The sequence below is a fragment of the Callorhinus ursinus genome, unplaced genomic scaffold (genome assembly GCF_003265705.2).
Source record: "Callorhinus ursinus isolate GAN/ISIS: 27379988/994484 unplaced genomic scaffold, GSC_fseal_2.0 scaffold77, whole genome shotgun sequence".
NCBI lineage: Eukaryota > Metazoa > Chordata > Mammalia > Carnivora > Otariidae > Callorhinus > Callorhinus ursinus.
The window spans coordinates 5014276-5039953 of NW_027397139.1; the positions used below are offsets into that span (position 1 = coordinate 5014276).

The window sequence follows — 25678 nt, forward strand, 5'->3', positions numbered from 1 at the left end:
TTCCTTCCCTCTGGCCACCTGCCCCTTCCCCGACCCAGCCGGCCCAACCTGCGGGTGACGCCCTGGGGGGCTCTGGACCGCTGTCCCTCAGCCTCAGTCTCCCGCCTGCGGTGGGGAAGTGCCGGGCGCAGACGACCCCTACCGCCTCCAGACCCGGCTGGGGTCTCCCGCCCTCCCACGCAGGCACTCTCCACCCCGCCCCTCCCGGCTCGCCGCAGCGGGGCGGGGCGGGGCGGGGCGGGACGGGGGCAGAGTCCGCCCCCTCCCCTCGGGCTGCTCCGCCCTGGCCCCGCCGCTCCCCTGCCTTCCCCTCCACGCCCCGCCCTGCCCTGGCAGGGCCTGGCTCCGCGGCCATGTGACCCCGCGGCCTGGCCGGGCGCGACGGGACGCGCTGGGACCGGCGTCGGGGGTCGCGGGCGCGGCCCGGGGCGGGGGCGGCATGGAGCGGAGGTGGGTCTTCGTACTGCTCGACGTGCTGTGCGTGCTGGTCGGTAAGAGTCGCGCGACCCGTGTGGTGGGGGAGGACCGCCCCCCCGGCGGTACACGCCCCGGGCCCCCGAAGGTTGGTTTGTGGGGGCGGATCAGGCAGGCCCCTCGGGGCGCGGGACCTCGCGGACTGCCTCCGCGGCCCGGTGCCAGCGGGCTCCCTTCCCGGCCTCGGTTTCTCCCGGCCGTCCCGGGTTACCCCGCCCGCTGCAGCAGGAAGTCGCAGCCGAGGGGCTGCACGCGCCTCCCTCCCCGCCGCACCCGGCCGGGGCGGTGATTCAGGAGGGCGGCGGTCCGGGTTTGGGGCGCGGCCGCGGGTCACCCGGGCGGACCTCCACCCCCTGTCCCAGAATCGACGTCCCCAGCGGGCACACAGCTGGTCGGTGGGAGTCGGACCCCCTGCTCGGGCGGGGGAGAGATGGAGAGAAAGGCTGGGCCCCGGGCTACCGGTGAACCCGGCGCCTCCGGCGGCCCGGACCAAACCTGTCGGGCGGGTTTGCGGGCCAGGCTGGGGGAGGGGGCGGCCGGAGGCCCCCTCCCCGCCCTTCCCCCAGGGTCCCGGGAACAAAGGCCGAGTGTTTGCTCTGGGGCTGTGCGGACAATGGCCCCAGAATTCTACCCTCGGCGCGGGGAGGGGCCCCTCGGGCCTAAATCGCCCCCCCAGGACCGCTCCCTCCCCGCCCCCATTTGGGGTTCCTGCTCCTCCGCCGGGGTCGGAGGGGTAATCCCTGACGGATTGGAAAGGCAAGTCTCTCCTCCTGAGCCCCAGACCCTAACCCTGATCTCTTTGGAGTGGGCCGGTTGGCAGCAGGAAGAAGTCCCCAGGGGGCGTCTGCCAGCCCTAGCGGTCATTTATTGAATACCTGTTATTTATATTTAAACATCTGTGTGGCACCTCCTGTATTCTAGACAAGAAGTGACATGCACATAATGAAGCCGTTTCCACCAAACAGTCCGTCGGGCAGGTTCTCTTTGCCCAGAGAGGTTCAGGCACCTGCTGGAGGTCACACAGCAGCTACCCGTGGTGCTGAGATTAGGTTGTGTGTTGGTTGCTTCTTTGTGCCAGGCGCTAGAGGCCCAGGCAGACCCGGCTCCCATTCTTGAAGCTTCAGCCCATAAAAAGCTGAGTTTCATAGGGTGACAAGGGGGCCCTGATGAAAATATGGGGTGTGTGTGTGTGTGTGTGTGTGTGTGTGTGTGTGTGTGTGTGTGTGTTGGAGGGGGTGGTGATGTAAAGGCAGGGATGTTCTGCAGGTGTCTGCCATGAGGGCATGAGCCAGTGTCCTAGGCAGAGAGAGGCCCCAAATCCAGTGCTCGGAGCTCTACTTCCCAAACCCACAGCTCTGGTTCCAGTCAAGGGTGACTGAGTCTGCACTGGAAGGGGCTAGGGGCCAGGAATTGGGAGACTGACCTCGCTGCCCAGGCACCTTGTACCAGCCTCTTTGCCCTGCTCTGGGGGCAGGGATGAGGCTTAACTTGATGTCTCAGCATATTCTGACCCTGGCCTCCCCCCACCCCCAACTTTGGGGGGCTCCTCCCTGGCTTCTCTGCCTCCACCCTTGCCCTCAATGATGTACGAAAACATGCTCTGTTCCTTTGTTCCCAACTGTCTGATGTCTCCCCGCTCACTCCCAGCAAGATTCCCATTCTTTTTTTTTTTTTTTTTAAGATTTTTTAGAGAGAGAGAGACCGCGGGAGTGGGAACACAAGCGGGGGGAGTGGGAGAGGGAGAAACAGGCTCCCTGCTGAGCAGAGAGCCTGATCCCAGGGTCCTGGGCATCGTGACCTGACACGAAGGCAGACACTTAACCACTGAGCCACCCAGGCGCCCCAAGATTCCCCTTCATATAATACCCTCCACCCCCAGCCCCCAGCTCTCCAGCTCTGCAGGCATGGACCCACCCCTGGACCTTTGCACTGGCTGTTACCTCTCCCTGGTGCTCTTCTCCACATCTGCCCTGACCTTCCTCAGCTCCCTCAAGCCACCTTTTCTGTGTGGCCTACCTGACAAGCCCATAGCCTCCCTGATTCCAGTTGCTGTCCCTAAGCCTCACAGCTCCATGGGCAGACCTCTGTGTTTCCTGACTCAGCACTAAGTTTGGTCTCTTGGGAGGAGGAGGAGTTGGCCTTGTCCCTGACTCCTGTGGTATTCAGGCCACAGAAGAGTCACACCCTTTTATACTTGTCACCTGCCGTGCTGGGGGCAAAGGACACCCTGCCTGTATTTGTCACCCTCAGCTCAGCAGGGCCCTGGGACCCCAGAGCCACAGCTGCTGAAACTTGTGGCTCCTGAACGTGTCTTTGGATCGAGCTGTGGAGGCCCTTGGTCTGCCCAGGGGTCTGCCCAGGGTCTGTAGGCATCTCAGCTCTGCCCCTTACTGTGGTGTGTCCCTGGTCTCTCTGGCTGGCTGTAGAGTGAAGGGCAGGGAGTTCTCTCTTTTAAAAGATGCTTATTTTTTTTTTTAAAGATTTTATTTATTTATTTGAGAGAGAGAGAATGAGAGATAGAAAGCACGAGAGGGAAGAGGGTCAGAGGGAGAAGCAGACTCCCTGCTGAGCAGGAAGCCCGATGTGGGACTCGATCCCGGGACTCCAGGATCATGACCTGAGCTGAAGGCAGTTGTTCAACCAACTGAGCCACCCAGGCGCCCTAAAAGATGCTTATTAAACATGGGCGCAGGCCGAGCCCTGGGAAGGCTCCAGGGACAGCCTTGAGCATGGCGGACCCCCCTCGTGTGCTTGGTGAACTCAGGTATCACACGGTGCATAAATACAAGCGTGCCAAGAGACATGGAGAACAGACATTTCATCTATGAAAGGGGTGCCAAGGTGTCAGGAAGGTGGCTGGTTGGAGCTGTTTGGAGGGAAGTCAGAGATGTTTTGGGCAGTGAGGACGGGTGCCAGGTTCCTGTTTGGGTGCCTGTGGAGTCTGCTCAGGGAGGAGACAGGAGGCTGGAGGGAAGTGAGGAAGGGGAGGGGCTGGAGATGTGTTGGGGGGGCTGTACAATGGGCCTGGGGAGGATTTTGGTGTTTATCTGTGGATGATGGGGAATCACGAGGGGGTTTTAATGGGGCAGCAGCCTCCCATTTGCCAGGCTGGTGTGGAGGTGGGAAACCAGGGGACCAAGGCAGGTGGCCCTGGGGCTTTGCTGGTGGGGGCGTGTAGCTGGGGGAGAACCATGTGGCCACTGGCTTCTCTCCCCTGCCCCCAGCCTCTCTGCCTTTTGCCATCCTGACGCTTGTGAACGCCCCATATAAGCGAGGGTTCTACTGTGGAGATGACTCCATCCGATACCCCTACCGTCCAGACACCATCACACATGGGCTCATGGCTGGGGTCACCATCACGGCCACCATCATCCTTGTAAGGCAGAAGAGGCTTGGAGGGTGGGGGCTGGGGTGTGGGATGGTCTTTGGGGAAGAGGACCCCCTTTGGAGTTCCCACAACCCCAGCCAACTCAGGGAGGCTGGGAGCCCTTAACCCCTTTCCGTGGGGAGGGCCAAGGCCCAGGGAGCCAGGGCTGGTGGACATGCTCACAGCCGGTGCCCCAGCCCTGCCGCAAGGCCCCACGGCTGCTCCCTGTGCAGGTCTCAGCTGGGGAGGCCTACCTGGTGTACACAGACCGCCTCTATTCCCGCTCCGACTTCAACAACTACGTGGCCGCCGTCTACAAGGTGCTGGGCACCTTCCTGTTTGGGGCTGCAGTGAGTCAATCGCTGACAGACCTGGCCAAGTACATGATCGGCCGCCTGCGGCCCAACTTCCTGGCGGTGTGTGACCCTGATTGGAGTCGCGTCAACTGCTCCATCTACGTGCAGGTGGAGAGGGTGTGCAGGGGAAACCCCGCCAACGTCACTGAGTCCAGGTGGGTGCCGCATAGCAGCCTTCACTCTGGGCCATGCTGGGGGCCCCCAGCTGCAGGTATCCCCAGCCCTGGGGGGGGTGGGCCCTGCAGGAGGACCCTTAGGAACTGAATGTGGAATGAGAAGGTTAAGGAGGCAACTGCCTGAGCAGAGGGTTGTGGGGGTGAGGCCTGTGGGCCTGGGGGGCGTGGGGGCATGAGGTGGGGCGGGATGTCAGACCCCGCTGGCCTGCTTCTCTGCTTTGTACTCTCGCAGTCTCTGATCAACTTTTCCATTAATTGCCATTACTGTTTTCCTTTTTATTATTTTATTTTTTTAATAAGTGTTGTGATACGTCAGGTTTCTTTTTTTAAGATTTTATTTATTCATTTGAGAGAGAGAGCATGAGTGGTGGGGGTGGGGGCAGAGGGAGAAGCAGACTTCCCCCTGAGCAGGGAGCCTGATGCAGGGCTCAATCCCAGGATCCTGGGATCATGACCTGAGCAGAAATCAGGAGTCAGACGCTTAACCAGATGAGCCACCCAAGCATCCCCTTATTTTCCTTTTTAAAAGATTGAAATAAAATTCACATAGCTAGGGGCGCCTGGGTGACTCTGTTGGTGAAGCGTCTGCCTTCAGTTCAGGTCATGATCTCAGGGTCCTGGGATCGAGTCCCGCATCGGATCGGGCTCCCTGCTCCGCGGGAAGCCTGCCCCTCTCTCTCCCTCTGCTGCTCCCCCCCCCGCTTGCGCTCGCTCGCTCTCCAATCAATCAATCAATCAATCAATCAAATCTTTAAAAAAATTCACATAGCTAAAATTCACGAATTTAACTATTTTAATGGGTACAATTCATTGATTTTTTTTAGTAATTCACAGTGTTGTGCACCCATCTCCACTATCTTACTCCAGAATATTTTCATCACCCCAAAAAGAAGCTCCATGTCCATTAGTTACCAGCACCCTATCCGTCCGCCCATCCCCATCCCAGTCCCCAGCCCCTGGCACCCACCAGCCCCCTCCTGTTGTGGTCATGCCTTTCCTGATGATTCACAAATGCGGAGTCCCACACCATGTGGCCTCTCATGTCTGGCTTCCTTAATGTTTCAAAGCTTACCCGTGTCTTAGCGTCTATGTGTGTTTGCAGCACCTGTTTTGGGGCTCTGGTTCAGTGGGTGTATCTCTGTGATTGTTTTGTCTTCCTGATGGATGTGCCGGTTCTCACTGTGAGCCCTTTGTCTCTCCTAGTGGTTTTGTTTTCAGTGTCTGTTTTGTCTCCCAGCAGTGTAGCCACACTGGCTTTCTTGTGGTTGCTGTTTGCATGGAATATTTTTACCATTTGTGTACTTTTCAACCTATTTGTGTGTTTGAACCTAAAGTGAGTCTCTAGTACACAGCCTAAAGTTAGGTTATTTTGTAAATCTATTTTGTAATCTCTGCCTTTTAATTGGAGAGGTTAATACATTTACATTCATTGTAACTACTGATCAGGAACGGCTTCTGCTGTCTTGTTATTTGCTTTCTACATAGTCTGTTTTTATGTTGACTTTTACATTTTCTTCATTACTGCCTTCTTTTATGTTAAATAGTTGACTATGTAAGGAGTTTGTGGCCATATGGTGCTACCCCCTTATGAGATTATTTTCAGAAATTACATTTTTATACATCGTGTGTTCATCAACTTAGATTTATAATTACTATTTTATGCAGTTTTTAAAACATTGAGGTATAATTGGCATATACCACCGTATTAGTTTTAGGTACACAACACAACATTTGTATTTATCTTGAAATGGTCACCGCAGTAAATCTAGCTAACAACCGTCCCTGTATATGCAGTTAAAAAAAATTATTAGAAAAACCAGGAATCATTAGCCACAAGTATATTAATACTGATGTTTGTATTGTGTAATTACCTTTGCTGGTGCTTCTCAGGTCTTTGTGTGAGTTTGATTTACTGTCTAGTACCCTTCGTTTCTCCTGAAAAGACTCCCTTGTGGTATTTCTTATAGGGCAAGTATTGGAGCAATGAATTATCAGTTTTTGTTTATCTGGGAACGTCTTAATTTCTCCTTCATTTTTAGGGGATAACTTTGCTAGATATAGAATTCTTGGTTCCTTTGAATGTGTCATCCCACTGCCTCTGGCTTCCAGGGCTTCTGATGAGAAACCAGCTGCAAACCGAATTGTACTGAGGACCCTTGTTCAGGAGGAGTTTCTTCTCTTGCTACTTGCACGATTCTCACTGACTGTCCTTTGGCAGGTTGATTACACTGTGTCTCTCTAAGTTTCTCCTTTGAGAGTTCATCAAGCTTCTTGGGTGTGTCGATTAATGTTTTTGATCCAATTAGGGAAGTGTTCAGCCATTATTTCTTCAAAGACTCTGCCCCTGTGTACCTCTCCCCTCTTTGGGTTCCCACTGTGTGGGTGGAGTCCCTGGTGCCCACTTCTGTTTCTCCCTTTTTTTTTTTTTTTTTTTTACTCTCCATTTGTCCGACTGAATTGTCTCCGTCGACTTGTGTCCATGGTTACTCTTCTGCCCATTCAGATCTGCTAGTGATCTTTTCATTTTGGATACTGCTCTTTTCAGCTCCAGAATTTCTGTTTGGTTCCTTTAGATAACCTCTGTCTCTTGGTTAGTATTCTCTATTTAGTGAGACATTGTGTAGCTCTTTGAACAGATTTTAAATGGCGGTTGAAACGTCTTTGTCCAGTAAGTCTAGTGCCTGGGCTTCCTCAGGGACGGCTTCTATTAATAGATGTTTTTCCCCTGTGTGTTGGACACACTTTTTTTCCCTGCATGCTTTGTACTTATTTGGTTGAAAACTGGGCATTTTTTATATTGTAATGTAGCAACTCTGGAAATCAGATTGTAGTCCCCTTCCCAGGGATTGTTGTTGGTGTTTGTTACAGTTGTTGGTTGGTCGGTTAGCGACCTTTCTGAACTAATTTTGCAAATTCTGTATTCTTTGTCATGTGTGGTCATGAAGTTCTTTCTCTTAGCTGGGTGATCAGCTAGTGATTTGATAGAGATTTCCTTAGACACCTGGCCCCAGGAGAAATCTATCTCTCAGAGTTTACAGATGGGCTCTGTGTGCTGTGCTGGGCCTGCCTTCAGTGTGCAGCCAGGCTTTCTGTTTGTTGTGCAGTACCTGAAGGTCAGCCAGAGGTGAGAGCAAAGGGCTTCTTTCCGGAGCTTCCTCGTAGGTCTTTGTGCTTCAGCTGCTGTGCATCACCCTGGAGAGCAGTGACAAACATTTGTTGTAAATGTTTCAGAGCAATGCCCCAGGTAGCTGCCTCAGCACCGGGAGAGTAGGGTACAGCCCCTCAGATCCACCAGATGGGGTCCAAACAGACAATCACAATTCTGTGCAGAGAGGTCTGTTCTGCTCTTGGTACATGTGGCCACTGTCAGTGCACTTCTGTTTGTATAGATGTTTTTCATTTCTCTTACAGACGGCTGGACCTTTGGAGTTTCTTTCTTGGCTGCTTTCTCTTATCCACTTATGTCCTTTTTGCTAAAACTTGAATTTAATTCTTGTGTCAAGTACCACAGATGGAAAATAATCCTGAAACTGTGGTGTTAACTGTTTGCCAGACACAGTTGTCTGCCCTGGTTCCAAGTCTGTGGCCTACAATGTCCTTGTTAAAGACTGTGAGCCCCAGTTGGGGACTTTCTGTTGCATGGTCAGAGAAGGGAAAAGGGGCCATGTTTCCCCATAAAACCCTCCCTGTGCTGGTATCCAGACTGTGGGAAACACAGTGAGATGGGGGCCCTGGGGGTTTCAAAAGCAGAAATGGGAGTGAGCTCCCCCATCTCTGAGCCTGGGCCCTGGGCTCTGTTCTCTGTGCGGCCCTCCTGATGCCTGTCCTCTCCTTTCTTAGGCTGTCTTTCTATTCCGGACACTCCTCCTTCGGGATGTACTGCATGATGTTCTTGGCGGTGAGTCTTTTTCTCAGGATTGGCTTGTGGGACTGGCCAAGTCGCCGCCTTCCCTGGGCCTCAGTTTTTCCTTCTGTAGAAGAGGTGGGTGGAGGTGGTGATGGGTTGTTGGGCTGACAGGTGTGGAGGCCCCCGGCCTTCTGGCTCCATGTTCCCGGCCCCAGAGCTCCCATCTGTGCCCTGGGTGTGGGGTGAGCTCGGCTGGCTCCTAGGCTGACGGCTGCCCTCTGGCCCCCCAGCTCTACGTGCAGGCGCGGCTCTGCTGGAAGTGGGCGAGGCTCCTGCGGCCCACAGTGCAGTTCTTCCTGCTGGCCTTTGCACTCTACGTTGGCTACACCCGTGTGTCTGACCACAAGCACCACTGGAGCGATGTCCTCGTTGGCCTCCTGCAGGGGGCGCTCGTGGCCATCCTCACCGTGAGCTCCTGGGCTTGACGTCCGCTGTGTCCTGGGACCCTCCTGTCCTCCCCACTCGGTGTTCCCCCTCAGAGCCCATCCCTCACCCCCACTGCCGTGCCGGGCCCCCTCCCCTGCTCCCAGCAGCTCTTGCCTTCTCTCCGTGCCGGGTCCCCTCCCCTGCTCCCAGCAGCTCTTGCCTTCTCTCCTAGGTTTGCTGCATCTCCGACTTCTTCAAGTTCCGGCCTCCACAGCGCTGCCTGGAGGAGGAGGAGCTGGGACGGAAGCCCAGCCTGGCACTGACGCTGACCCTGGGTGAGGCTGACCGCAACCACTGTGGGTACCCGGTCTCCTCCTCCTGAGGCAGGGCCCCGGGCTCTGGGTCCAGCTAGGTATGAGCTGTGTTTATGGCCCTGGCTGGGCCCTCCCCCGGGGTGGTGATGGGGGCTCTGGATGGGCTCCAGGTGCCCCGTGCTGGCGGTTGGCGGGTGTTCCACCAACCCCACCTCTTGTGCACTGGACCCATGGCCTGGGGGTGCACAGTGCGGCCCCAGTGTTGGGAAGGGGGACCCTGTGCTCTCAGCTCCCTCAGAACCCCCTTTTGTTGGATTAGAGAGCTCCAGATAGATGCTGTTTTTGTAAAGTGTAATGTATATGTGGACTTTTAGTAAAATAGAGAGTGTTTGCTCGACACGTGGTGTCAGCCTCTGTTCTTACGGCCATTCTGAGCACGGTTCCTGCAGCAGATGGGGGGACGCTTCCCTGCTTGGGGCTCAGCGGAGCTCAGGTGTCAGAGAAGCTGGTGGCAGCGTTGTCGTCTGGAGACGCAGGGAGAGTGGCCCACTCCCTCCCTGGCCTCACCCCGTGTGTGTCTTCATCTGGCTGTGGACTCGTATTGATCACACCCTTTAATAAGCTGGTAAACCTCAGTGTTCCCTGAGTTGTGTGAGCCCTAGGAGAGCAGGTCGTGGGAACGTGCGGTCTAGTCAGTGGGTCAGAAGCACTGGTAACGGCCTGGGGCTGGTGGCATTCTCGGAGGTGGGTGTGGTCTTGTAGGACTGAGTCCTTAACTGGATGCTCTCTGCGGGCAGACTGTCCGAATTGAGTTCTCAGACACTACCCCCCACCCCCCAATGTCGAAATTGGGTCTGGAAACCAGAAGAATTGCTGTTTGTGACCTGGTTAAGTGAACAAGGTGAATGAAAGTAACAGCCAGGCCCTCACGGGCTTCCTCTGGTCCTGTCAGCAAGGGGGAAGGCTGGAGGAAGCAGGCACAGCTTGGCACAGCGCCCAGGGCAAGGGTCCGGCACAGCTGTACGAGGCTCCTGCTATTGTCTGGGCCCCAAGCAGGGCTAGGGTTGGGGAAACTCCGAGTTCAAGTTAGGGTACAGAATTTGTCTCCATGGCCCTCCCCTCACAGTAGGGAGGCCTTTGCTGAAAGCCCCCCACCCTCCCCTAGTACAGGCCCCCCAACGGAAACACTCGAGCAGAAATTCAGATGGAGCTCAGAGCCTATCAGAGGGGCTGGAGATCCGGCTGGCAGCCTCAGGTGGCCTGCAGGGCTGCGCCCCAGGTCTGCCGCTGTGGAGCCTGAAAGGTCCCCAGTGGGGTGTGGGCCTAGGGCCGGACTTCTTATCCCCTTTCCGCTCGGGGATATTCTCCCTCCCTCCAACGGACCCTGCCCTCGATCCTCCCGTCTCAGCAGCGCCCACCTTTAACGGACGTGCCTGGGCCTCCTGGGGCTCCAAGTCTGTCTGCGTCCGGCCTTCCTGGAGGACTTGTCCTGATTCTTCCCTGCTAGTCACGCACATGGGGCTCCAGAACCAGCTCCTCTTCCTCTGTCCTCAAATGACAACTCCCCGCCATTCACAGAAGTGAACAGCAGGGAAGTAAAATGGAGACTAACTGCTAGAAATACATACTTTTTAAAAAAGAAGATGTGGGGGCGCCTGGGTGCTTCAGTCAGTTAAGTGTCTGCCTTCGGCTCAGGTCGTGATCCCAGCGAGCCCTGAGTCGGGCTCCCTGCTTGGCAGGGAGTCTGCTTCTCCCTCTCCCTCTCCCTCTGCCTGCCTCTGCCCCAGCTTGTGCTCTCTCTCTCTCTCAAATAAATAAAATCTTAAAAAAAAAAAAAAAAAAGAATGTGTTCAAAACCTTAGTGTAGGGGAAACCTTTTGTAATTGGGGAAAACAGAGAAAGTGAAATTGAGGAAAATCCGGGGTCTGGGCCAGAGCAGTGGCTCAAGAAACAGAAGGCACTGTGAGTGGTGGGTCCCTGGAGCAGGGAGACGCGAGCCAGATGCCAGGCCTCTGGAGCGGGCTGTGAAGGGGCTGGCACCTTGAGACGATTGTAGAACGTACGGAGCTCCCTTTTCCAAGGACAGTGTAAATGGTGGGTTTGGTTTTTGTACTAAATATGTGTAAAACAGGTTACTTATTTTTAAGTGTTTTATTTGTCCCCAGAAGCTGTTTTATTCCATACCCCTCTCAGGGTGTTCCGGTCAGGCCTCAGCATGATGACATAGCCTGGGGGCAAAGACGCAGCTTTGCAGCCCCTTGCTGGAGACGGTCTCCCCAGCCACCACGACCTTACTCTCGGTGCTGCGGCAGGTGGGGAGGAGGGAGCCCGGATGCCGCAGAACGCCAGCATGCTGGACATCAGGAACTCGGCTTCATCACCGTGAAGCTGCTCGGGGCTGGGGAGCCTGGGCATCCTGGGACGCAGTAGAAGGCAGTGACTGAGCCCTGGCTGCATGTGAGGAGGATGTTCCCAGGCTCGGGGGTGTGTCTGTGTCAGTGAAGGGGGCCAGGTTCCCAGCCAGATCTCAGAGGGAGCCGGGGATCTGGGAGCAGATGGGAATGACGGAGTTAGGTGCCCCTGTTAGCACCCATGGCCGCACTCTTCCCTGGTGCGATGACCTTGAAGGCCAAGACCACAGTGATGCTTTGGACCAAAAGAGTGGGAACAGCCATGGTAGAAACCACTCTGAATGCAGTTTGACAGCCGATGAGGTGTAAGGAGCAGGAAAGCAGAAGGTGAAGGAGGTGAGCAAGACAGAGCTGAGGGTTCGGTGGTTGGCCTTGACCAGGAGAGGGCTCGGTGCTCCACGGAGACCATAGGACCACAGCCGTGAGGCCAGACAAACAGAGCTGTGCTAGCCAGACCCCTCTCCAGAGTCCTCAAAAGGCATAAAGGTCACAGCCTCTGGTCACAGTAAGCTTCCTGCTTACCGTTTGAGTCACAATCATCTGGACACTTGGCACGCTTGTCTGCATCGGTGAGAAAGTGGAGGTGAACTTTCTGGGTTCAGTGGTTCTTACCGATTAGGAAAAGTTGGGACATTTTGGTACACCAGGCAGAGATGCCGGGAAGCTCTCATGTACGGCTATCCTCCTTACAGTTTCATGGTGAAAACAGTAGGTCTTTGTTTTCCTCTTTTTCCAAAGGGAATTTTTCTGTCGATTCTCCTTGGAAACTCCTAGATTCTTAGCCATGGAAATATCATTTCTCATGGCCTCTTCTCAATGCCCAACATTTCCCCTACTTTCTGATGTTTTTTGAAAAACCCTTCCTAACTGACCATTGGATGAAAAGCAGGAATTTGTTTTTGAGTTTTTTAGGTGTAAAATGCTAGCGTGGTTTTGTAGGAAATCCTGCTTCCTCTGGTATAGGTGCATACTGAAGTAATGAGGAGTGAGGTTATGTGATGTCTATAACCTACAATCTTTCATGATGCAAAAATGTGAAGCAAATGTGGCAAAATTATAATACTTGTAAAGTCTCTGTGTTTGTGTTCATTATGTCACTCTATATTTTGAGAAATTTTATAATCCAAAAGAGGAAAATTCTGCCCAAGGGAATTTTCCTAAGTTAAACAGTATCCATGCATTTCTTATTTTCCAAATGATCCGTATTTAAGTTGCAACAACATAAAATCCTGATTGAAAAACAAGATTATATTAATCTTTAATATAAATTAAATACAATTAAAAATTAATGTGGGTTACCACCTGATATAAGAAGGCAGTTTTCCGGGGACGCCTGGGGGGCTCAGTCCTTAAGCGTCTGCCTTCGGCTCAGGTCATGGTCCCAGGGTCCTGGGATCGAACCCCGCATCGGGCTCCCTGCTCAGCGGGAAGCCTGCTCCTCCCTCTCCCACTCCCCCTGCTTGTGTTCCCTCTCTGAAATAAATAAATAAAATCCTAAAAAAAAAAGGGGGCAGTTTTCCCCATTCATTAACCACAGGCAGTGGTGGTGACAGCCTTGTCCCCTTGTCACTCTGAACATATGTAAACAGAGGGAGAGGGAGGGAGATGGAATTGTAGAATTAAAAAACCTCTGATTTTTCAACACACTTTCAGCAGCTGGACAGCTCCTAGGACTCCTCTATCAGCTGGTGGACTCCAGCCATATCTGAGACAAACATGCCAGTATTTTGGTTAGCCTGATTTTTCACAGTTGTGATTTGTGGGAAGAAGCAGCCCAGTTTATACATTTAATAGCCCGATTTTGGGTGAATCCAGGACTTTGGGTGAGAATCTCCGGTTGGGAAAAGGCTGGAACGGCTGGCCATTGGTACCTGCCCTGTAAAGGTGCACAGCTCCTCTGCATCGTGTCTTCTCCCAGCCCCCAGAGGACCCGCTCACCTCGTACATTGTCGGAGACAAATAGCCACACCTCGTCCAGCCATGGTGTGGCAGCAGCAGCAGTGTTCCCGAGGCCAGAGCGGCATCCCTGGAGGCCACCTGGAAACCGACACTTGGCACTCTGTAGAAGACCTGAGGGAACTTGGGTGACCTAAATGGGAAGGAACAAAAAAGCGTGTTCCATTTTCTTTTTAGTGGAAACAATCCAGGAGGATATTTCTGTGATATCCACTTGAAAAATACACCTACCTTTCATCTGCCATGAAAAGTTCTGTGTGTATTAAACAGCTGTATTCTCCGTAAGAAGTGAGGCCATCAGGGTTTTGTTCACGGCATGTTCCACGTTCAACGTCATGGCAAGGTCTACCTGGACAAGACTGCTAAGGAGCTATTTCTAGGAGCTGCTGAGGTTTGCTGCAGCCTGTGGGGTTTTCCTTCTCCCCATCATTCCTGCCGGTGTGAAGAGCACCCCACTCCCTGAGTCCTGTGCATTCTGGTTTTCCATGGTGACGGAGGTATAAAGACACACTCTCCCAACTCTGGAGAGGACAGACGTTCAGCTCTGCCCTGCCTCACCCTCATCTCCACTTGTGGGAAATTGCAGAGTTTGTCAGTGTCCCCATCTGGAAAGAAGTAGCTGGAGAGGTCCCTGCAGGGACACCTGGGGCTTGGAGTTGGGAATGGTCTGGCCAGGTCCTGACAGTCACATCAGGGAGCTCTCCAGTGTTTTCCAGTCCCTGCCATACGCCACGTAGATCTGATTCCCTAGGGACACATCAGGCAGGAGATTGATGTTCCTATTGGTCTCCTTTGTAAACCCCATGGCTGGGACATGCACGTAGTTTCTGAATATCCACCTGCACTGCAGGAGGGGCGTTAAGGGGGCAAACCCATCTATGCATGTGATGATTATCTCCTAGGCCACTTGCAGGGCACCATTTGGTGCTTTGTCCAAATATGGAAGGCACTAGTGACATGTGGCCCTTTAAGTTAATTTAAACTCATAAAATAAAGATCTGGTTTATCAGCCACAGGAGTCATATTTGAAGCGTAAACTAGAGGGCAAGATGAAGGAAAGTTCTGTTCTTGCAGGGATTCTACTGAAAAGTTTTTGTTTGGAGGATCAACAGTAAGGCTGTTGACTTAGGGTTAAGGTTAGTGCTGGGGTCAGGATAGGTCAAGGTCATTCTAAGGGAGTGAGAACTTAGATCCACATCCCTGGTGGTTGAATGTCTACATCAATTACTTGGAATTTTTCTGCATTAAAAAAAAGTAAAATGAAGGGGGAAATAGACAAGGGTGCAGTTGGGGGAGGTGCCAGACTGTCCCCGCAGAGCACGCGGGAGTCTCTACCCTCAGCCGCAGAGTGCACAGCCTTCTCTGGCAAAACCCCTCAGGGTGGAATGACATGCGAGGGCACCGATGGGTCGACCACTTGAAGGAGATTAAAATCACCAATAACCTTTCCTGACCACGGTGGAATAGAGCTAGAAATCAACATAGAAGGAAAACTGGAAATTTTGCAGAAAGCTGGAACTTAACACACTGTTGAAACACCAGCTGGTCAAAGTGGAAATCAAAAGTGAGAGTAAGGGGTGCCTGGGGGGCTCAGTCGTTAAGCCTCCAACTCTTGATTTCGGCTAGGGTCGTGGGATCGACTCACGCTGTGTGGAGTCTGCTTGAGATTCTTTCCCCCTCCTCCCACTTTGCCCCTCCCTCTGCTCTCTCTCTCTCTCTCTCAAATAAATAAACCTTTTAAAAAAATGAAATCAAAAAACATCCTGAGACCAACAAACGTGACAACACAACATAGCAGAAGTTATGAGACATGGCAAAAGCAATACTAAGGATGTTTATAAATGTCTGATTTAAATTTAAATTCAATTAGCCAACATATAGTACATTATTAGTTTTTGATGTAGTGTTCAATGATTCATTAGTTGCATATAACACCCAGTGCTCATCACCACACGTGCCCTCCTTAATACCCATCACCCGGTTACCCCCTCCCTTCTGAAACCCTCAGTTTGTTTCCCAGAGTCAAGAGTCCCTCATGGTTTGTCTCCCTCACTGTTTTCTTCCCATTCAGTTTTCCCTCCCTTCCCCCGTGGTCCTCCACACTATTCCTTATCTTCCACACATGAGTGAAACCATACTATAATTGTTGTTCTCTGCTTGACTTATTTCACTTAGCATATTCCCCTCCAGTTCCATCCATGTTGATGCAAATGGTGGGTATTCATCCTTTCTGATGGCTGAGTAATATTCCATTGTACATATGAACGACATCTTTATCCATTCGTCTCTTGAAGGACATCTCGGCTCCTTCCACCGTTTGGCTATGGCTGCTATGAACATTGGGGTGCAGGTGTCCCTTCTTTTCACTACGTCTGTATCTTTGGGGTAAATACCCAGTAGTGCAATTGCTGGGTCATAGGGTAGCTCTATTTTTAACATCCTGAGGAACCTCCATACTGTTTTCCACAGTGCTGCACCAGCTTGCATTTTAATTGGATTATTCATTTTTTGGGTGTTGAGTTTGATAAGTTCTTTATGTATTTTGGATACTAACCCTTTGTCGGTTATGTCATTTGCAAATATCTTCTCCCATTCTATAGGTTGCCTTTGAGTTTTGTTGATTGTCTCCATCACTGTGCAGCTTCTTGTTTTGATGAAGTTCCAATAGTTTATTTTTGCTTTTATTTCCATTGCCTCAGGAGACATATGTAAAAAGAAGTTGCTATGGCCAATGTCAAAGAGGTTACTGCCTGTGTTCTCCTCTAGGATTTTTATGGTTTCATAAAAATCTAGGTCTTTAATTAGGTCACACTTAGGTCTTTAATCCATTTTGAATTTATTTTTGTGTATATACCAATTTTTATCATATAAATTTTTTGGTCTAGCCTCAAAAATTTAAAAATAGAACTACCTTACAATCCATAGCCCAAGTGTCCATTGAATGATGAATGGATAAAGAAGATGTGGTATATATACAGAATGGAATATTACTCAGCCATAAAAAAGCAAAATCTTGCCACTTGCAAAGACATGGATAGAGCTAAGAGAGTATTACGCTAAGTGAAATCATTTAGTCAGAGAAATACAAAAACCATACAAAAACCATACAATTTCACTCATATTGGAATTTAAGAAACAAATGAGCAAAGGGAAAAAAGAGAGAGGCAAACCAAGAAACAGACTCTTTTTTAATTCTTTTTAAAGATTTTATTTATTTGTTTGAGAAAGAGATAGCGACAGAGATAGAGCATGAGCAGGAAGGAGAGGGAGAAGCAGGCTCTCTGCCAAGCAGGGATCCCGATGCGGGGCTCGATCCCAGGACCCTGGGGACCATGACCTGAGCCGAAGGCAGACGCTTAACGACTGAGCCACCCAGGCACCCGAAACAGACTTTTTTTAAATTAAGTTTTTAATTTTAATTCCAGTATAGTTGTATAGTTAATATTTAGTGTTATATTAGCTTCAGGTGTACAATGTAGTGATTCAACAATTCTGTACATCATTACTCAGTACTCCTCATGGTCAATGTACTCTTAGCAAACTGGTGGTTCCCAGGGGGTGGTGGGTGGGGGGGTGGGTGAAGTAGGTGATGGGGATTAGAGAGGGCACTTGTGATGATCACCAGGTGTTGTATGGAAGTGTTAAATCACTATATTGTACACCTGAAACTAATATAACTATGTTAACTTACTGAATTTTTTTTTTAAAGATTTTATTTATTTGAGAGAGAGAGAGAATGAGAGATAGAGAGCACGAGAGGGAAGAGGGTCAGAGGGAGAAGCAGACTCCCCACTGAGCAGGGAGCCCGATGCGGGACTCGATCCCGGGACTCCAGGATCATGACCTGAGCCGAAGGCAGTCGTTTAACCGACTGAGCCACCCAGGCGCCCTTAACTTACTGAATTTAAATAAAAACTTTAAAAAGGAATAATAAACATGCAAAATAAAAAAGGAAAAATCAAACCTGTAGCCTAATATTAATAGCAGGGTCCTTCATAATAGCCAAAAACTGGAAACAACACAGACATCTTTCAATAGATGAATAGCTTAAACAAACTTTGGGTACATCCATATAATGGAATATTTTCTGCAAGTAACAGAGAAAGTATTGGTACACACAACAAATTCTGTGAATCCAGGGAATTATTTTGAGTGGAGAAAGCCAATCCCAAAAGGTTACATACTCTGATTGGATTTATGTTACGTTCTTGCAATGACAAAATACAGAAATGGAGAAGAGACTAGTGGCTGTTAGGGGTTAAGGGGGGGAGGGGTGAGTGGGGAGAGGATGTGTCTATAAAGGGCAATATGAGGCATCCTTGGTTTGATTAAATGGTCTGTACTTTGTATCAATGTCAACATCCCGCTTGTGATATTCTACTATATTTTTGCAAGATGTCACTGGGGAAATTGGGTACGGGGTACATGGATTCTCCCTATTATTTCTTACAACTATGTGGGAATATACAGTTATCTCAAAATGAAAAGTTTAGTTGGTATTTAAAAAATCATAGTAGGAGGAAACTTCCGGTATCGAGTACGATGTTAGCTGTATGCTTTCTTAGATATCCTTTTTTTAGTTGAACATATATATCTTTTTTAAACATTTTTAAAAAAGATTTTATTTATTTATTTGACATAGAGAGAGAACAAGTAGGCAGAGCAGCAGGCAGAGGCAGAGGGAGAGGGAGAAGCAGCCTCCCCCGCTGAGCAGGGAGCCCAATGCGGGACTTGATCCCAGGACCCTGGGATCATGACCTGAGCCAAAGGCAGCCGCTTAACCGGCTGAGCCACCCAGGTGCCCCTGAACATATATATCTCTTTATTATTATTATTACTATTTTAAAATTCAATTAATTAACATAATTTATTATTGGTTTCAGAGGTAGAGGTCAGTGATTCATCAGTCTTCTGTAACACCCAGTGCTCATTACATCACATACCCCCCTTAATGTCCATCACCCAGTTACCCCATCCCCCATCCCCCATCCCCCATCCCGCATCCCGCATCCTGCATCCCCCCAACCCCCTATACCCCTCCCGTCCAGCAACCCTCAGTTTGTTTCCTTTGATCAAGAGTCTCTCATGGTTTGTCTCTGATTTCGCCTTGTTTTATTTTTTCCTCTCTTCCCCTATAATCCTCTGTTTTGTTTCTTAAATTCCACATATGAGTGATATCATATGATAATTGTCTTTCTCTGATCATCCACATCACTGCAAATGGCAAGATTTCATTGAAACAAATTTTTTTTGATGGCTGAGTAGTTCTTCGATATCCTTTATTGAGTTAAGGGACTTACCTTCTATTCCTGTTTTAATGAGAGTTTTTCTCATGAATAGGCATTGAATTTCATCAGTTTTCTTCATCATCCATAGAGATAGTTATTTAATTTTCCTTATTTTGTTTGTATGTAGTTTACCTTGATTGATTTTCAAATTTAGACCAAACTTTCATCCCAGGAGCAAACCCAATTTCATTGTGATGGCTTCCCCCCTTTATTATATATTGCTGGACTCAACTTGCTAATATTTAGCTTGCAATTTTTGTGTCTGTGTTCATGTAATAGAGGCCTCTAGTTTTCTTTTGTTGTGTAGTTTTTTTAAGTTTTTATTTAAATACCAGTTAGTTAACATACAGCGTAATATTAGTTTCAGGTGTACGATGTACTGATTGAACGATTCCATACAACACCTGGTGCTCATCACAACAAGTGCACTACTTAATCCCCATCACCTATTTAACCCATCCCCCACCCACTGGCCCTCTGGCAATCATCAGTTCTCTATAGTTAAGAGTCTATTTCTTGGGGCACCTGGGTGGCTCAGTCATTAAGCGTCTGCCTTTAGCTCAGGTCATGATCCCAGGGTCCTGGAATCGAGCCCCACATCGGGCTCCCTGCTCGGCAGGAGGCCTGCTTCTCCCTCTCCCACTCCCCCTGCTTGTGTTCCCTCTCTCACTGGGTCTCTCTCTGTCAAATAAATTAACTAAAAATCTTAAAAAAAAAAAAAGAACAGTCTGTTTCTTGGTTTGCCTCTCCTTTTTCTCTTTGCTCATTTGTTTTGTTTCTTAAATTCCACCTATGAGTGAAATCATATGGTATTTATCTTTCTCTGACTTATTTCGCTTAATACTCTATCTAGCTCCATCCATGTCCTTGCAAATGGCAAGATTATGTTCTTTTTTATGGCTGAGTAATATTCCATTATATATCTATCACATCTTCTTTATTCATTCAGCAGTTGATGGACACTTGGGCTGTTTCCATAATTTGGCTATTGTAGATAATGCTATCTACAACGGCATACAGGTTTTTATGTGAAAATAATTTTTCATTTCTCTGGGATGAATTCCCAGGAGTGCTACTGCTGAATTATGTGGTAATTGTATGTGAAGTATTTTTTGAAGAAACTGCCAAACTCTTTTACAGGAGTGATTGTTAGAGTTTACATTACAACTAGATGCAGAAGAGTGGTAAGTTTTCTGCCAACATTTGATGTGGTCACTTGTAAAATTGTAGGTATCCTGACTGGTGGGTAGTTGTAATAATAAATCTGACTCTTTTTTTTTATGTTTGCTGTCAGCTTTCAGGCTTCCCTCCTCATTCTTCCCCCTGTGCCTCAACTCTGGGCAAAGTGATAAGAAATCCCAAGTTCTCCCTCCTTTGGCACCATTAGGAGATTCAAAGCATGCAACCCCCTGCTGGCATGTATCAGTCATCACCCCAGCCACACCCCTAACCATAACAATAATAAAAAAGAAATCAGGCCAATTTCCTTTACATTCATTCATTTCTTAGCCGTGTTTGGATCATCTCTAGAGACTTGTCCTGCTCTCCCCAGAGCCTTTTCTTACCTCTTGGTCTGTCTGTGGCATCTCCAGTCTTGACCCGTGACTTCAGGAAATACTCAAGTGGAGGGACAAGGGCGTCATGGGACACATAGGTAGGCAGTATATGACACATCTCAGTCCATGTAAGTGAACTGAGTATGGAGTGAGGTTATGGTAATTCCAAGTTTTCCAGTTTTAGCAGATCACTGGGTCCACTTGCTGGACGTAAGAGATTTAGAATATGATGGAGGTAATCTATAACTTGGCTGTTGGTTTTGATATTATGCGTTTGACCATATAGACCTTAATGTATCTTTTTTTTTAAAAAAGATTTTATTTATTTATTTGACAGAGAGAGACAGCAAGAGAGGGAACACAAGCAGGGGGGCGGGTGGGAGAGGGAGAAGCAGCTTCCCTCGGACCAGGGAGCCTGATTTAATGTTTCCTAAATTAGTCAACCTCACAGCAAACATAACAAAATATATTTAGTGTGAAATAGGTTTTGTTTAGCAGAATCTGTGTGACATATTTATATTTGCTACAATAATAGAATTTGTAAAACTGAGCTATGTAATACAATAAGCTTTTGGGAAGGATATCATTGCACAGATGCTACTGGTATTCAATGTGCATGGAAAGACAGGGATTTTAAAATATATCGATTGAGAATTAAAGTTTTTGAAATAAAAGTGTCTCGTAATATATAAAAATAGTCTTCAGAATTGGCCAAATAGTCTCTCATTGGCTGGGCTGTTGTTGCCTGGGCGGGAGGAGACCACCTTCCTCCTGCTGGGATAGTAAAGGAGTAGCTAAAGTAGCATTAAGTTGTAAGATACTTCTCTCCCTGTTGGGTCTGTAATTGATGTAGAATGGTAGGGTGTTAGAGCTCCCCCCTTTGGCCCCCTGACTTCATTTTAAACAAAGTTTACTTTTATTAATTTTCACAGGACACATGATATTCTCTGTGTTCATAAACATTGCATTCTGTTCCTTAACAGTTCTTTCTTTTTTAAATTATTTTAAAAAATATTTAATTTATTTATTTGGGAGAGGGAGAATGAAAGAAAGAGCACAAGCAGGGGGAGCGGCAGGTAGAGGGAGAAGCAGACTCCCCGCTGAGCAGGGAGCCCAACGTGGGGCTCCATCCCAGGTTCCTGAGATCATGACCTGAGCCGAAGGCAGACGCTTAACCAACTGAGCCAGCCAGGCGCTCCCCCAGACCAACTTCTTTTTAAACAAAGTTTACTTTTATTAATTTTCGCAGAACACATGATATTCTCTGTCTTCATAAATATTGCCTTCTGTTCCTTAACAGTTCTGTTCTTTAAGAATCTCGATGATTCCTTGGTCTGGTATAGCTGTGTATTTGCTGATTCTGCAGGGAGACTCCCTAAAACTTGATAACTTACTCTTCAGTCTCAATTACCTTTAATATTTACATTCATAATCAAATTATTTGTCTATAGGATGGCCTGGACTTGGTTTGAAGATCTAAGAGAGACTGAAAGACAATGATTTCCAGTGACATAATTTTTGGGATCTTCTTTATCTTTCTAACCTGTATTGGTTTCATGGGGAATTCTTTGTTATTTACATTATATATGTATACCTTCTTAATTCATCCTCATAAGAAGAAGCCTGTAGATGTGATTCTTGCCCACTTAACTTTGGCTAATGCCCTGACACTCTTATTCAGAGGGATTCCAAATATAATGTCATCCTTTGGAATTAGGCTGGAGATGGGCGATACTGGATGTAAAACAGTGCTCTATATTCAGAGTTACTGGGACTATTTCTCTGTGCACAACTGCCCTCCAGAGTACATTTCAGGCAGTGACTATTACTCCAAGTAATCCTAAATGAGCCTGGCTCAGATGCAGAATTTCTACATTCATTCAACCCTCTTTACTTTACTTCTGGATGGATGATCAACATGGCCATCTATTCTGTGGTTGTTTTACAAACTGTGGCCAACAGGAATACCACTGGTGATGGACTTGGGTGTGATAGTGCTTATTGTAAAAAACAAGGCATTTGATAGGCAGATAGCACCAATATTTCTAAGTATGGTATTCCTTCGAGATTTGTTCTTTCTCTCCTTGATGACATGTAATAGTATCTACATGGTGAATAACCTTTACAGACACCACAAAACAGCTCAGAATGTTCACAGTGCCATCCAGTCTGCATCATGCTCTCTTGAAAACAAAGCTACCTATGTTATTCTCATATTGGTGAGCTGCTTTGTCTTCTTTTCTGGACCAACACCTTTCTTAGTGTTTATTTATTTTATACAAGTAAGAAGAAGCAGCAACTGGAGAAATTTAGTAACCTTTTTTCATCATGTTACCCAACCATCTGTTCTTTCCTTCTAATTAAAAATGAAAATAGAATTTCCAGAATAAATTTCATGAAAATAAGAATCAGAATTTTCTCTTCTTAAAGAAAATTCATTGCTCATAGGAACACTTCTTAGCATTCTGCTACACCAAGGAGTCATTTGTATGAATATAGATAATATGCTTATCAACAACATGAGTTATATTTATAGTCCCCATTGAACTAACAATCCAAAGAGCTATAATCAAGTTACTGTCAACTTATGAAACATTTTAGGCATTAAATGTAAAGTTTAGATGATGATGTCATGTATATAAGTTTTAAAATTTTATAAAGTAATAACACATATGTAATGTAGAATGTTTTGTAACATAGGAAACAGTATTTATCATATAATTACAGAAATCATAAACCCCCACAAAGGATAGTGGTTACTTTTGGTGTAAAGTAACCCTAACCCTAACTGATGTGATGAAATATGTGTTTATTAAATTGTGCTCTATATTTTGTATGTCAGAATTATGTCATACTTAGTTTCTAAAAATAAACAGAATTATTAATATTTGAAAATAAATTCAGAAATCAAATTTGCAATAATTTTTTTACCTATATTTAGATAAAAAAGGAACACTAAAAAATAAACAATACCTCAAAACACCTAGAAGATTACTGTCCTGAGAACCGTTGAACATATAGGTGACTGGAGGTTTGAACTGAAGATTGAAAGAAGAAGGGGTCATAAATGTCCACACCGAAGAACTAGGTATCTCCCATGAGCAGAGAAAATAAGACCGCCTGTCACAATTACACGTTATTACAAAGGGCTATATGCTCAGCTTACGCCATAGTAGAACAGTGCAGATCAGATGGTTCTGGTACATGGTTAGGAAATAAGGTGTCGAGTCAGGTTTGGGCTTAGGCTCAGGGTCTGGGGTTAGGGGTTTGGGGTCAGGGTCAGGGTTAAGTTTAAACATAACTGGCCCTCTTCCCTTCCTCCATCTCCCTGGGCCTCCAGGGTGGACAGGACTTGCCCAGGGTTACACATGAGTCCGGGATTGAGCTGAAGCATTGGTTTTCTGCCTTCAGTCCTGGGCTCTAAAGGAGAGTGAAATGTCTCCCTGGTCACTGACTGTTTCAAATCCAACCCAACCCCAGTCAAGGGTTGTGGAGGGTGTCGGAGGTCATGTATTGTTCTTTCCACTTTCTCACCTGAGAAGAGTGCTGCTGGCTCCATTCTGCCTGAGCAGCTCCAGGTGCCAGCACAGCCCTGACCTGTGAGGGCACTCAGTAGACATGTGTGGATTTATACAGGACCAACCAGGTGCAGGGGCCCAGCAGTCCCCATGTGCACCCTTCTGGCAGACTGGTGGGGTCTTCCTGGCACCCTTCACTTGGAGGCACCGCAGTTTGCTTATGGATTCATCTATTGTAGGACACCCGGATTTCTTCAAATTTTTAGCTATGATGAATAGAGCTACTGTGCATCATTGCATGCTAGTTTTTGTGTGGAAACAGTGTGTATCCCCAGCACGAAGAAGTGTTCCTGTCATTCCTCACCCTTCAGCAACTGGTATCCTCATTTTCTGGACTTTAGCATTTCTAATGGGTGGGCTGCACTAACTCACTTTTGTTTAAATTGATAACTTCCTGGGGCGCCTGGGTGGCTCAGTCGTTAAGCATCTGCCTTTGGCTCAGGTCATGAGCCCCGCATTGGGCTCCCTGCTCCACGGGAAGCCTGCTTCTCCCTCTCCCACTCCCCCTGCTTGTGTTCCCTCTCTCGCCGTGTCTCTGTCAAATAAATAAATAAAATCTTTAAAAAAAATTGATAACTTCCTAATGATAGAGGATGTAAAGCATATTTTTGTATGCTTATTTATTATCTGTACATTTTTTTTTTTGTCCAGGTGTCTGTTCAGATATTTGCCCATTGTTAGTTAGGTTATTTGTGTTCTTACTGTTGAGTTCTGAGAGTTTTTTGTCTAGTTTGAATACAGATCCTTTATCAGATGTGTGTGTTGCAAATATTTTCTCACAGTTTGTGGATTGTCTTTTAGTTCTCTGAGCAAGGTCTTTCACAGAGTAGAAGTTTTAACTTTATATAAAGTTCACATTATCAATTTGTTTCTTTTCTGGATCGGTGTTTGGTGTTGTGTGTTAACACTCATCAGCAAACCCAAGGCCATGTAGATTTTCTTTTATGTTTTCTTTTTGATATTTTGATAGTCGTGTCTTAAATTTATGCACAATTTTGAGTGAATTTTGGTGGAAGTTGTTAAGGTTTTGTCTACATTTCATTTCATATCTTATGGTTTCCAATTCATTGTTCCTTAATTATTTCTGGAGAAGCCGGGATGATGTAGTCCATTTCAGCTGGAAATTTCCAAGGTTTTATTAGCTGGATCTGGGAGGGGGCCAGGTGCGTCTAGGGAACGGAGTGCCCCGCATCCTGCACTGCCTGCGCCGCCCGCAGGGGGCGCCTGAGCTCAGCTCCCCGACCCGGGCAGGGCATGCGCACTCAGCCCTGCCTGGTCCGCTTGCAGTAACTGGAGCCGCCCCCGGGGTGGACACTCCGAGAGGACATGGGGCCGCGGCCACGCTGACGGGACCCGCTGTGGAGAGTTGGGGAGGATGTGGGGCAGTGTCCGCTCTGACAGGACCCGCTTGGAGGACATAGCTCTTTATCCACGCCGACAGGAGCCCGGCCTCCTCAGGACCGCGCGCGGGAGAAGGTGAGAAGCCGCCTGAGCGGGGACTGCTGAGGGGGTGCGTGCGCACAGGCCGCCGCGGAGGAAGGGCGCGCTGTGTAGACGGTGGGGCGGCCGTGGGGTCCCGCGGGGCCGTGCGCCGGGCGGTCGGGGCTCCCCTCTCCGGGCTCGGATCGGCTCTGGGGTCCGCGCGTCCGCGTCCACGCGCACCCGGCTTCGGTTCCTGGGGCTGCTCCCGCGGTCTGCGGTCCGGGACGGCCGCCGCGTTGTTCGTGCCCCCGGGCCCCGGCCCCGCGGGCTCCTCCCCGCGTCCGCGCCGCGTCAGGGCTGTAGGTTCCGTCCGGGAAGTTCGGTGGCGCGGCGCGGACTCCGCGGGCGGCTGCGGGGAGTAGGCGAGTTCGCGGCGTCCGCTCTTCCCTGAGCGCGGGGGGTCTGCCCGTCTCCGGGTGTCACCTCGACGCCTGTGGGGGTGTCTGC

The 25678-nt window shown here is 48.7% G+C and overlaps 1 protein-coding gene and 1 pseudogene across 11 annotated transcripts; both read left to right on the top strand.

Moving 5' to 3' along the window:
• The first annotated feature begins 325 nt into the window (after positions 1-325).
• On the top strand, positions 326-12444 carry PLPP2 (phospholipid phosphatase 2). Of its 11 annotated transcripts, none has more exons than XM_073887190.1 (7): positions 326-491; positions 3699-3850; positions 4075-4352; positions 8214-8271; positions 8511-8687; positions 8879-8981; positions 10369-11109. In XM_073887190.1, the coding sequence occupies exons 1-7, from the start codon at positions 440-442 to the stop codon at positions 10542-10544; spliced, it is 996 nt and encodes a 331-aa protein (XP_073743291.1). In that variant the 5' UTR covers positions 326-439; the 3' UTR covers positions 10545-11109. The 11 variants fall into 11 exon arrangements, with proteins under 11 accessions (XP_073743291.1, XP_073743292.1, XP_073743293.1 ...); XM_073887191.1 differs by having other exon boundaries at positions 10372-11109; XM_073887192.1 differs by lacking the exon at positions 10369-11109 and adding an exon at positions 11126-12444 and having other exon boundaries at positions 328-491.
• Positions 12445-19109: 6665 nt separating this feature from the next.
• Positions 19110-22987, top strand: LOC141371562 (vomeronasal type-1 receptor 1-like; annotated as a pseudogene).
• The last annotated feature ends 2691 nt before the right edge of the window (positions 22988-25678 follow it).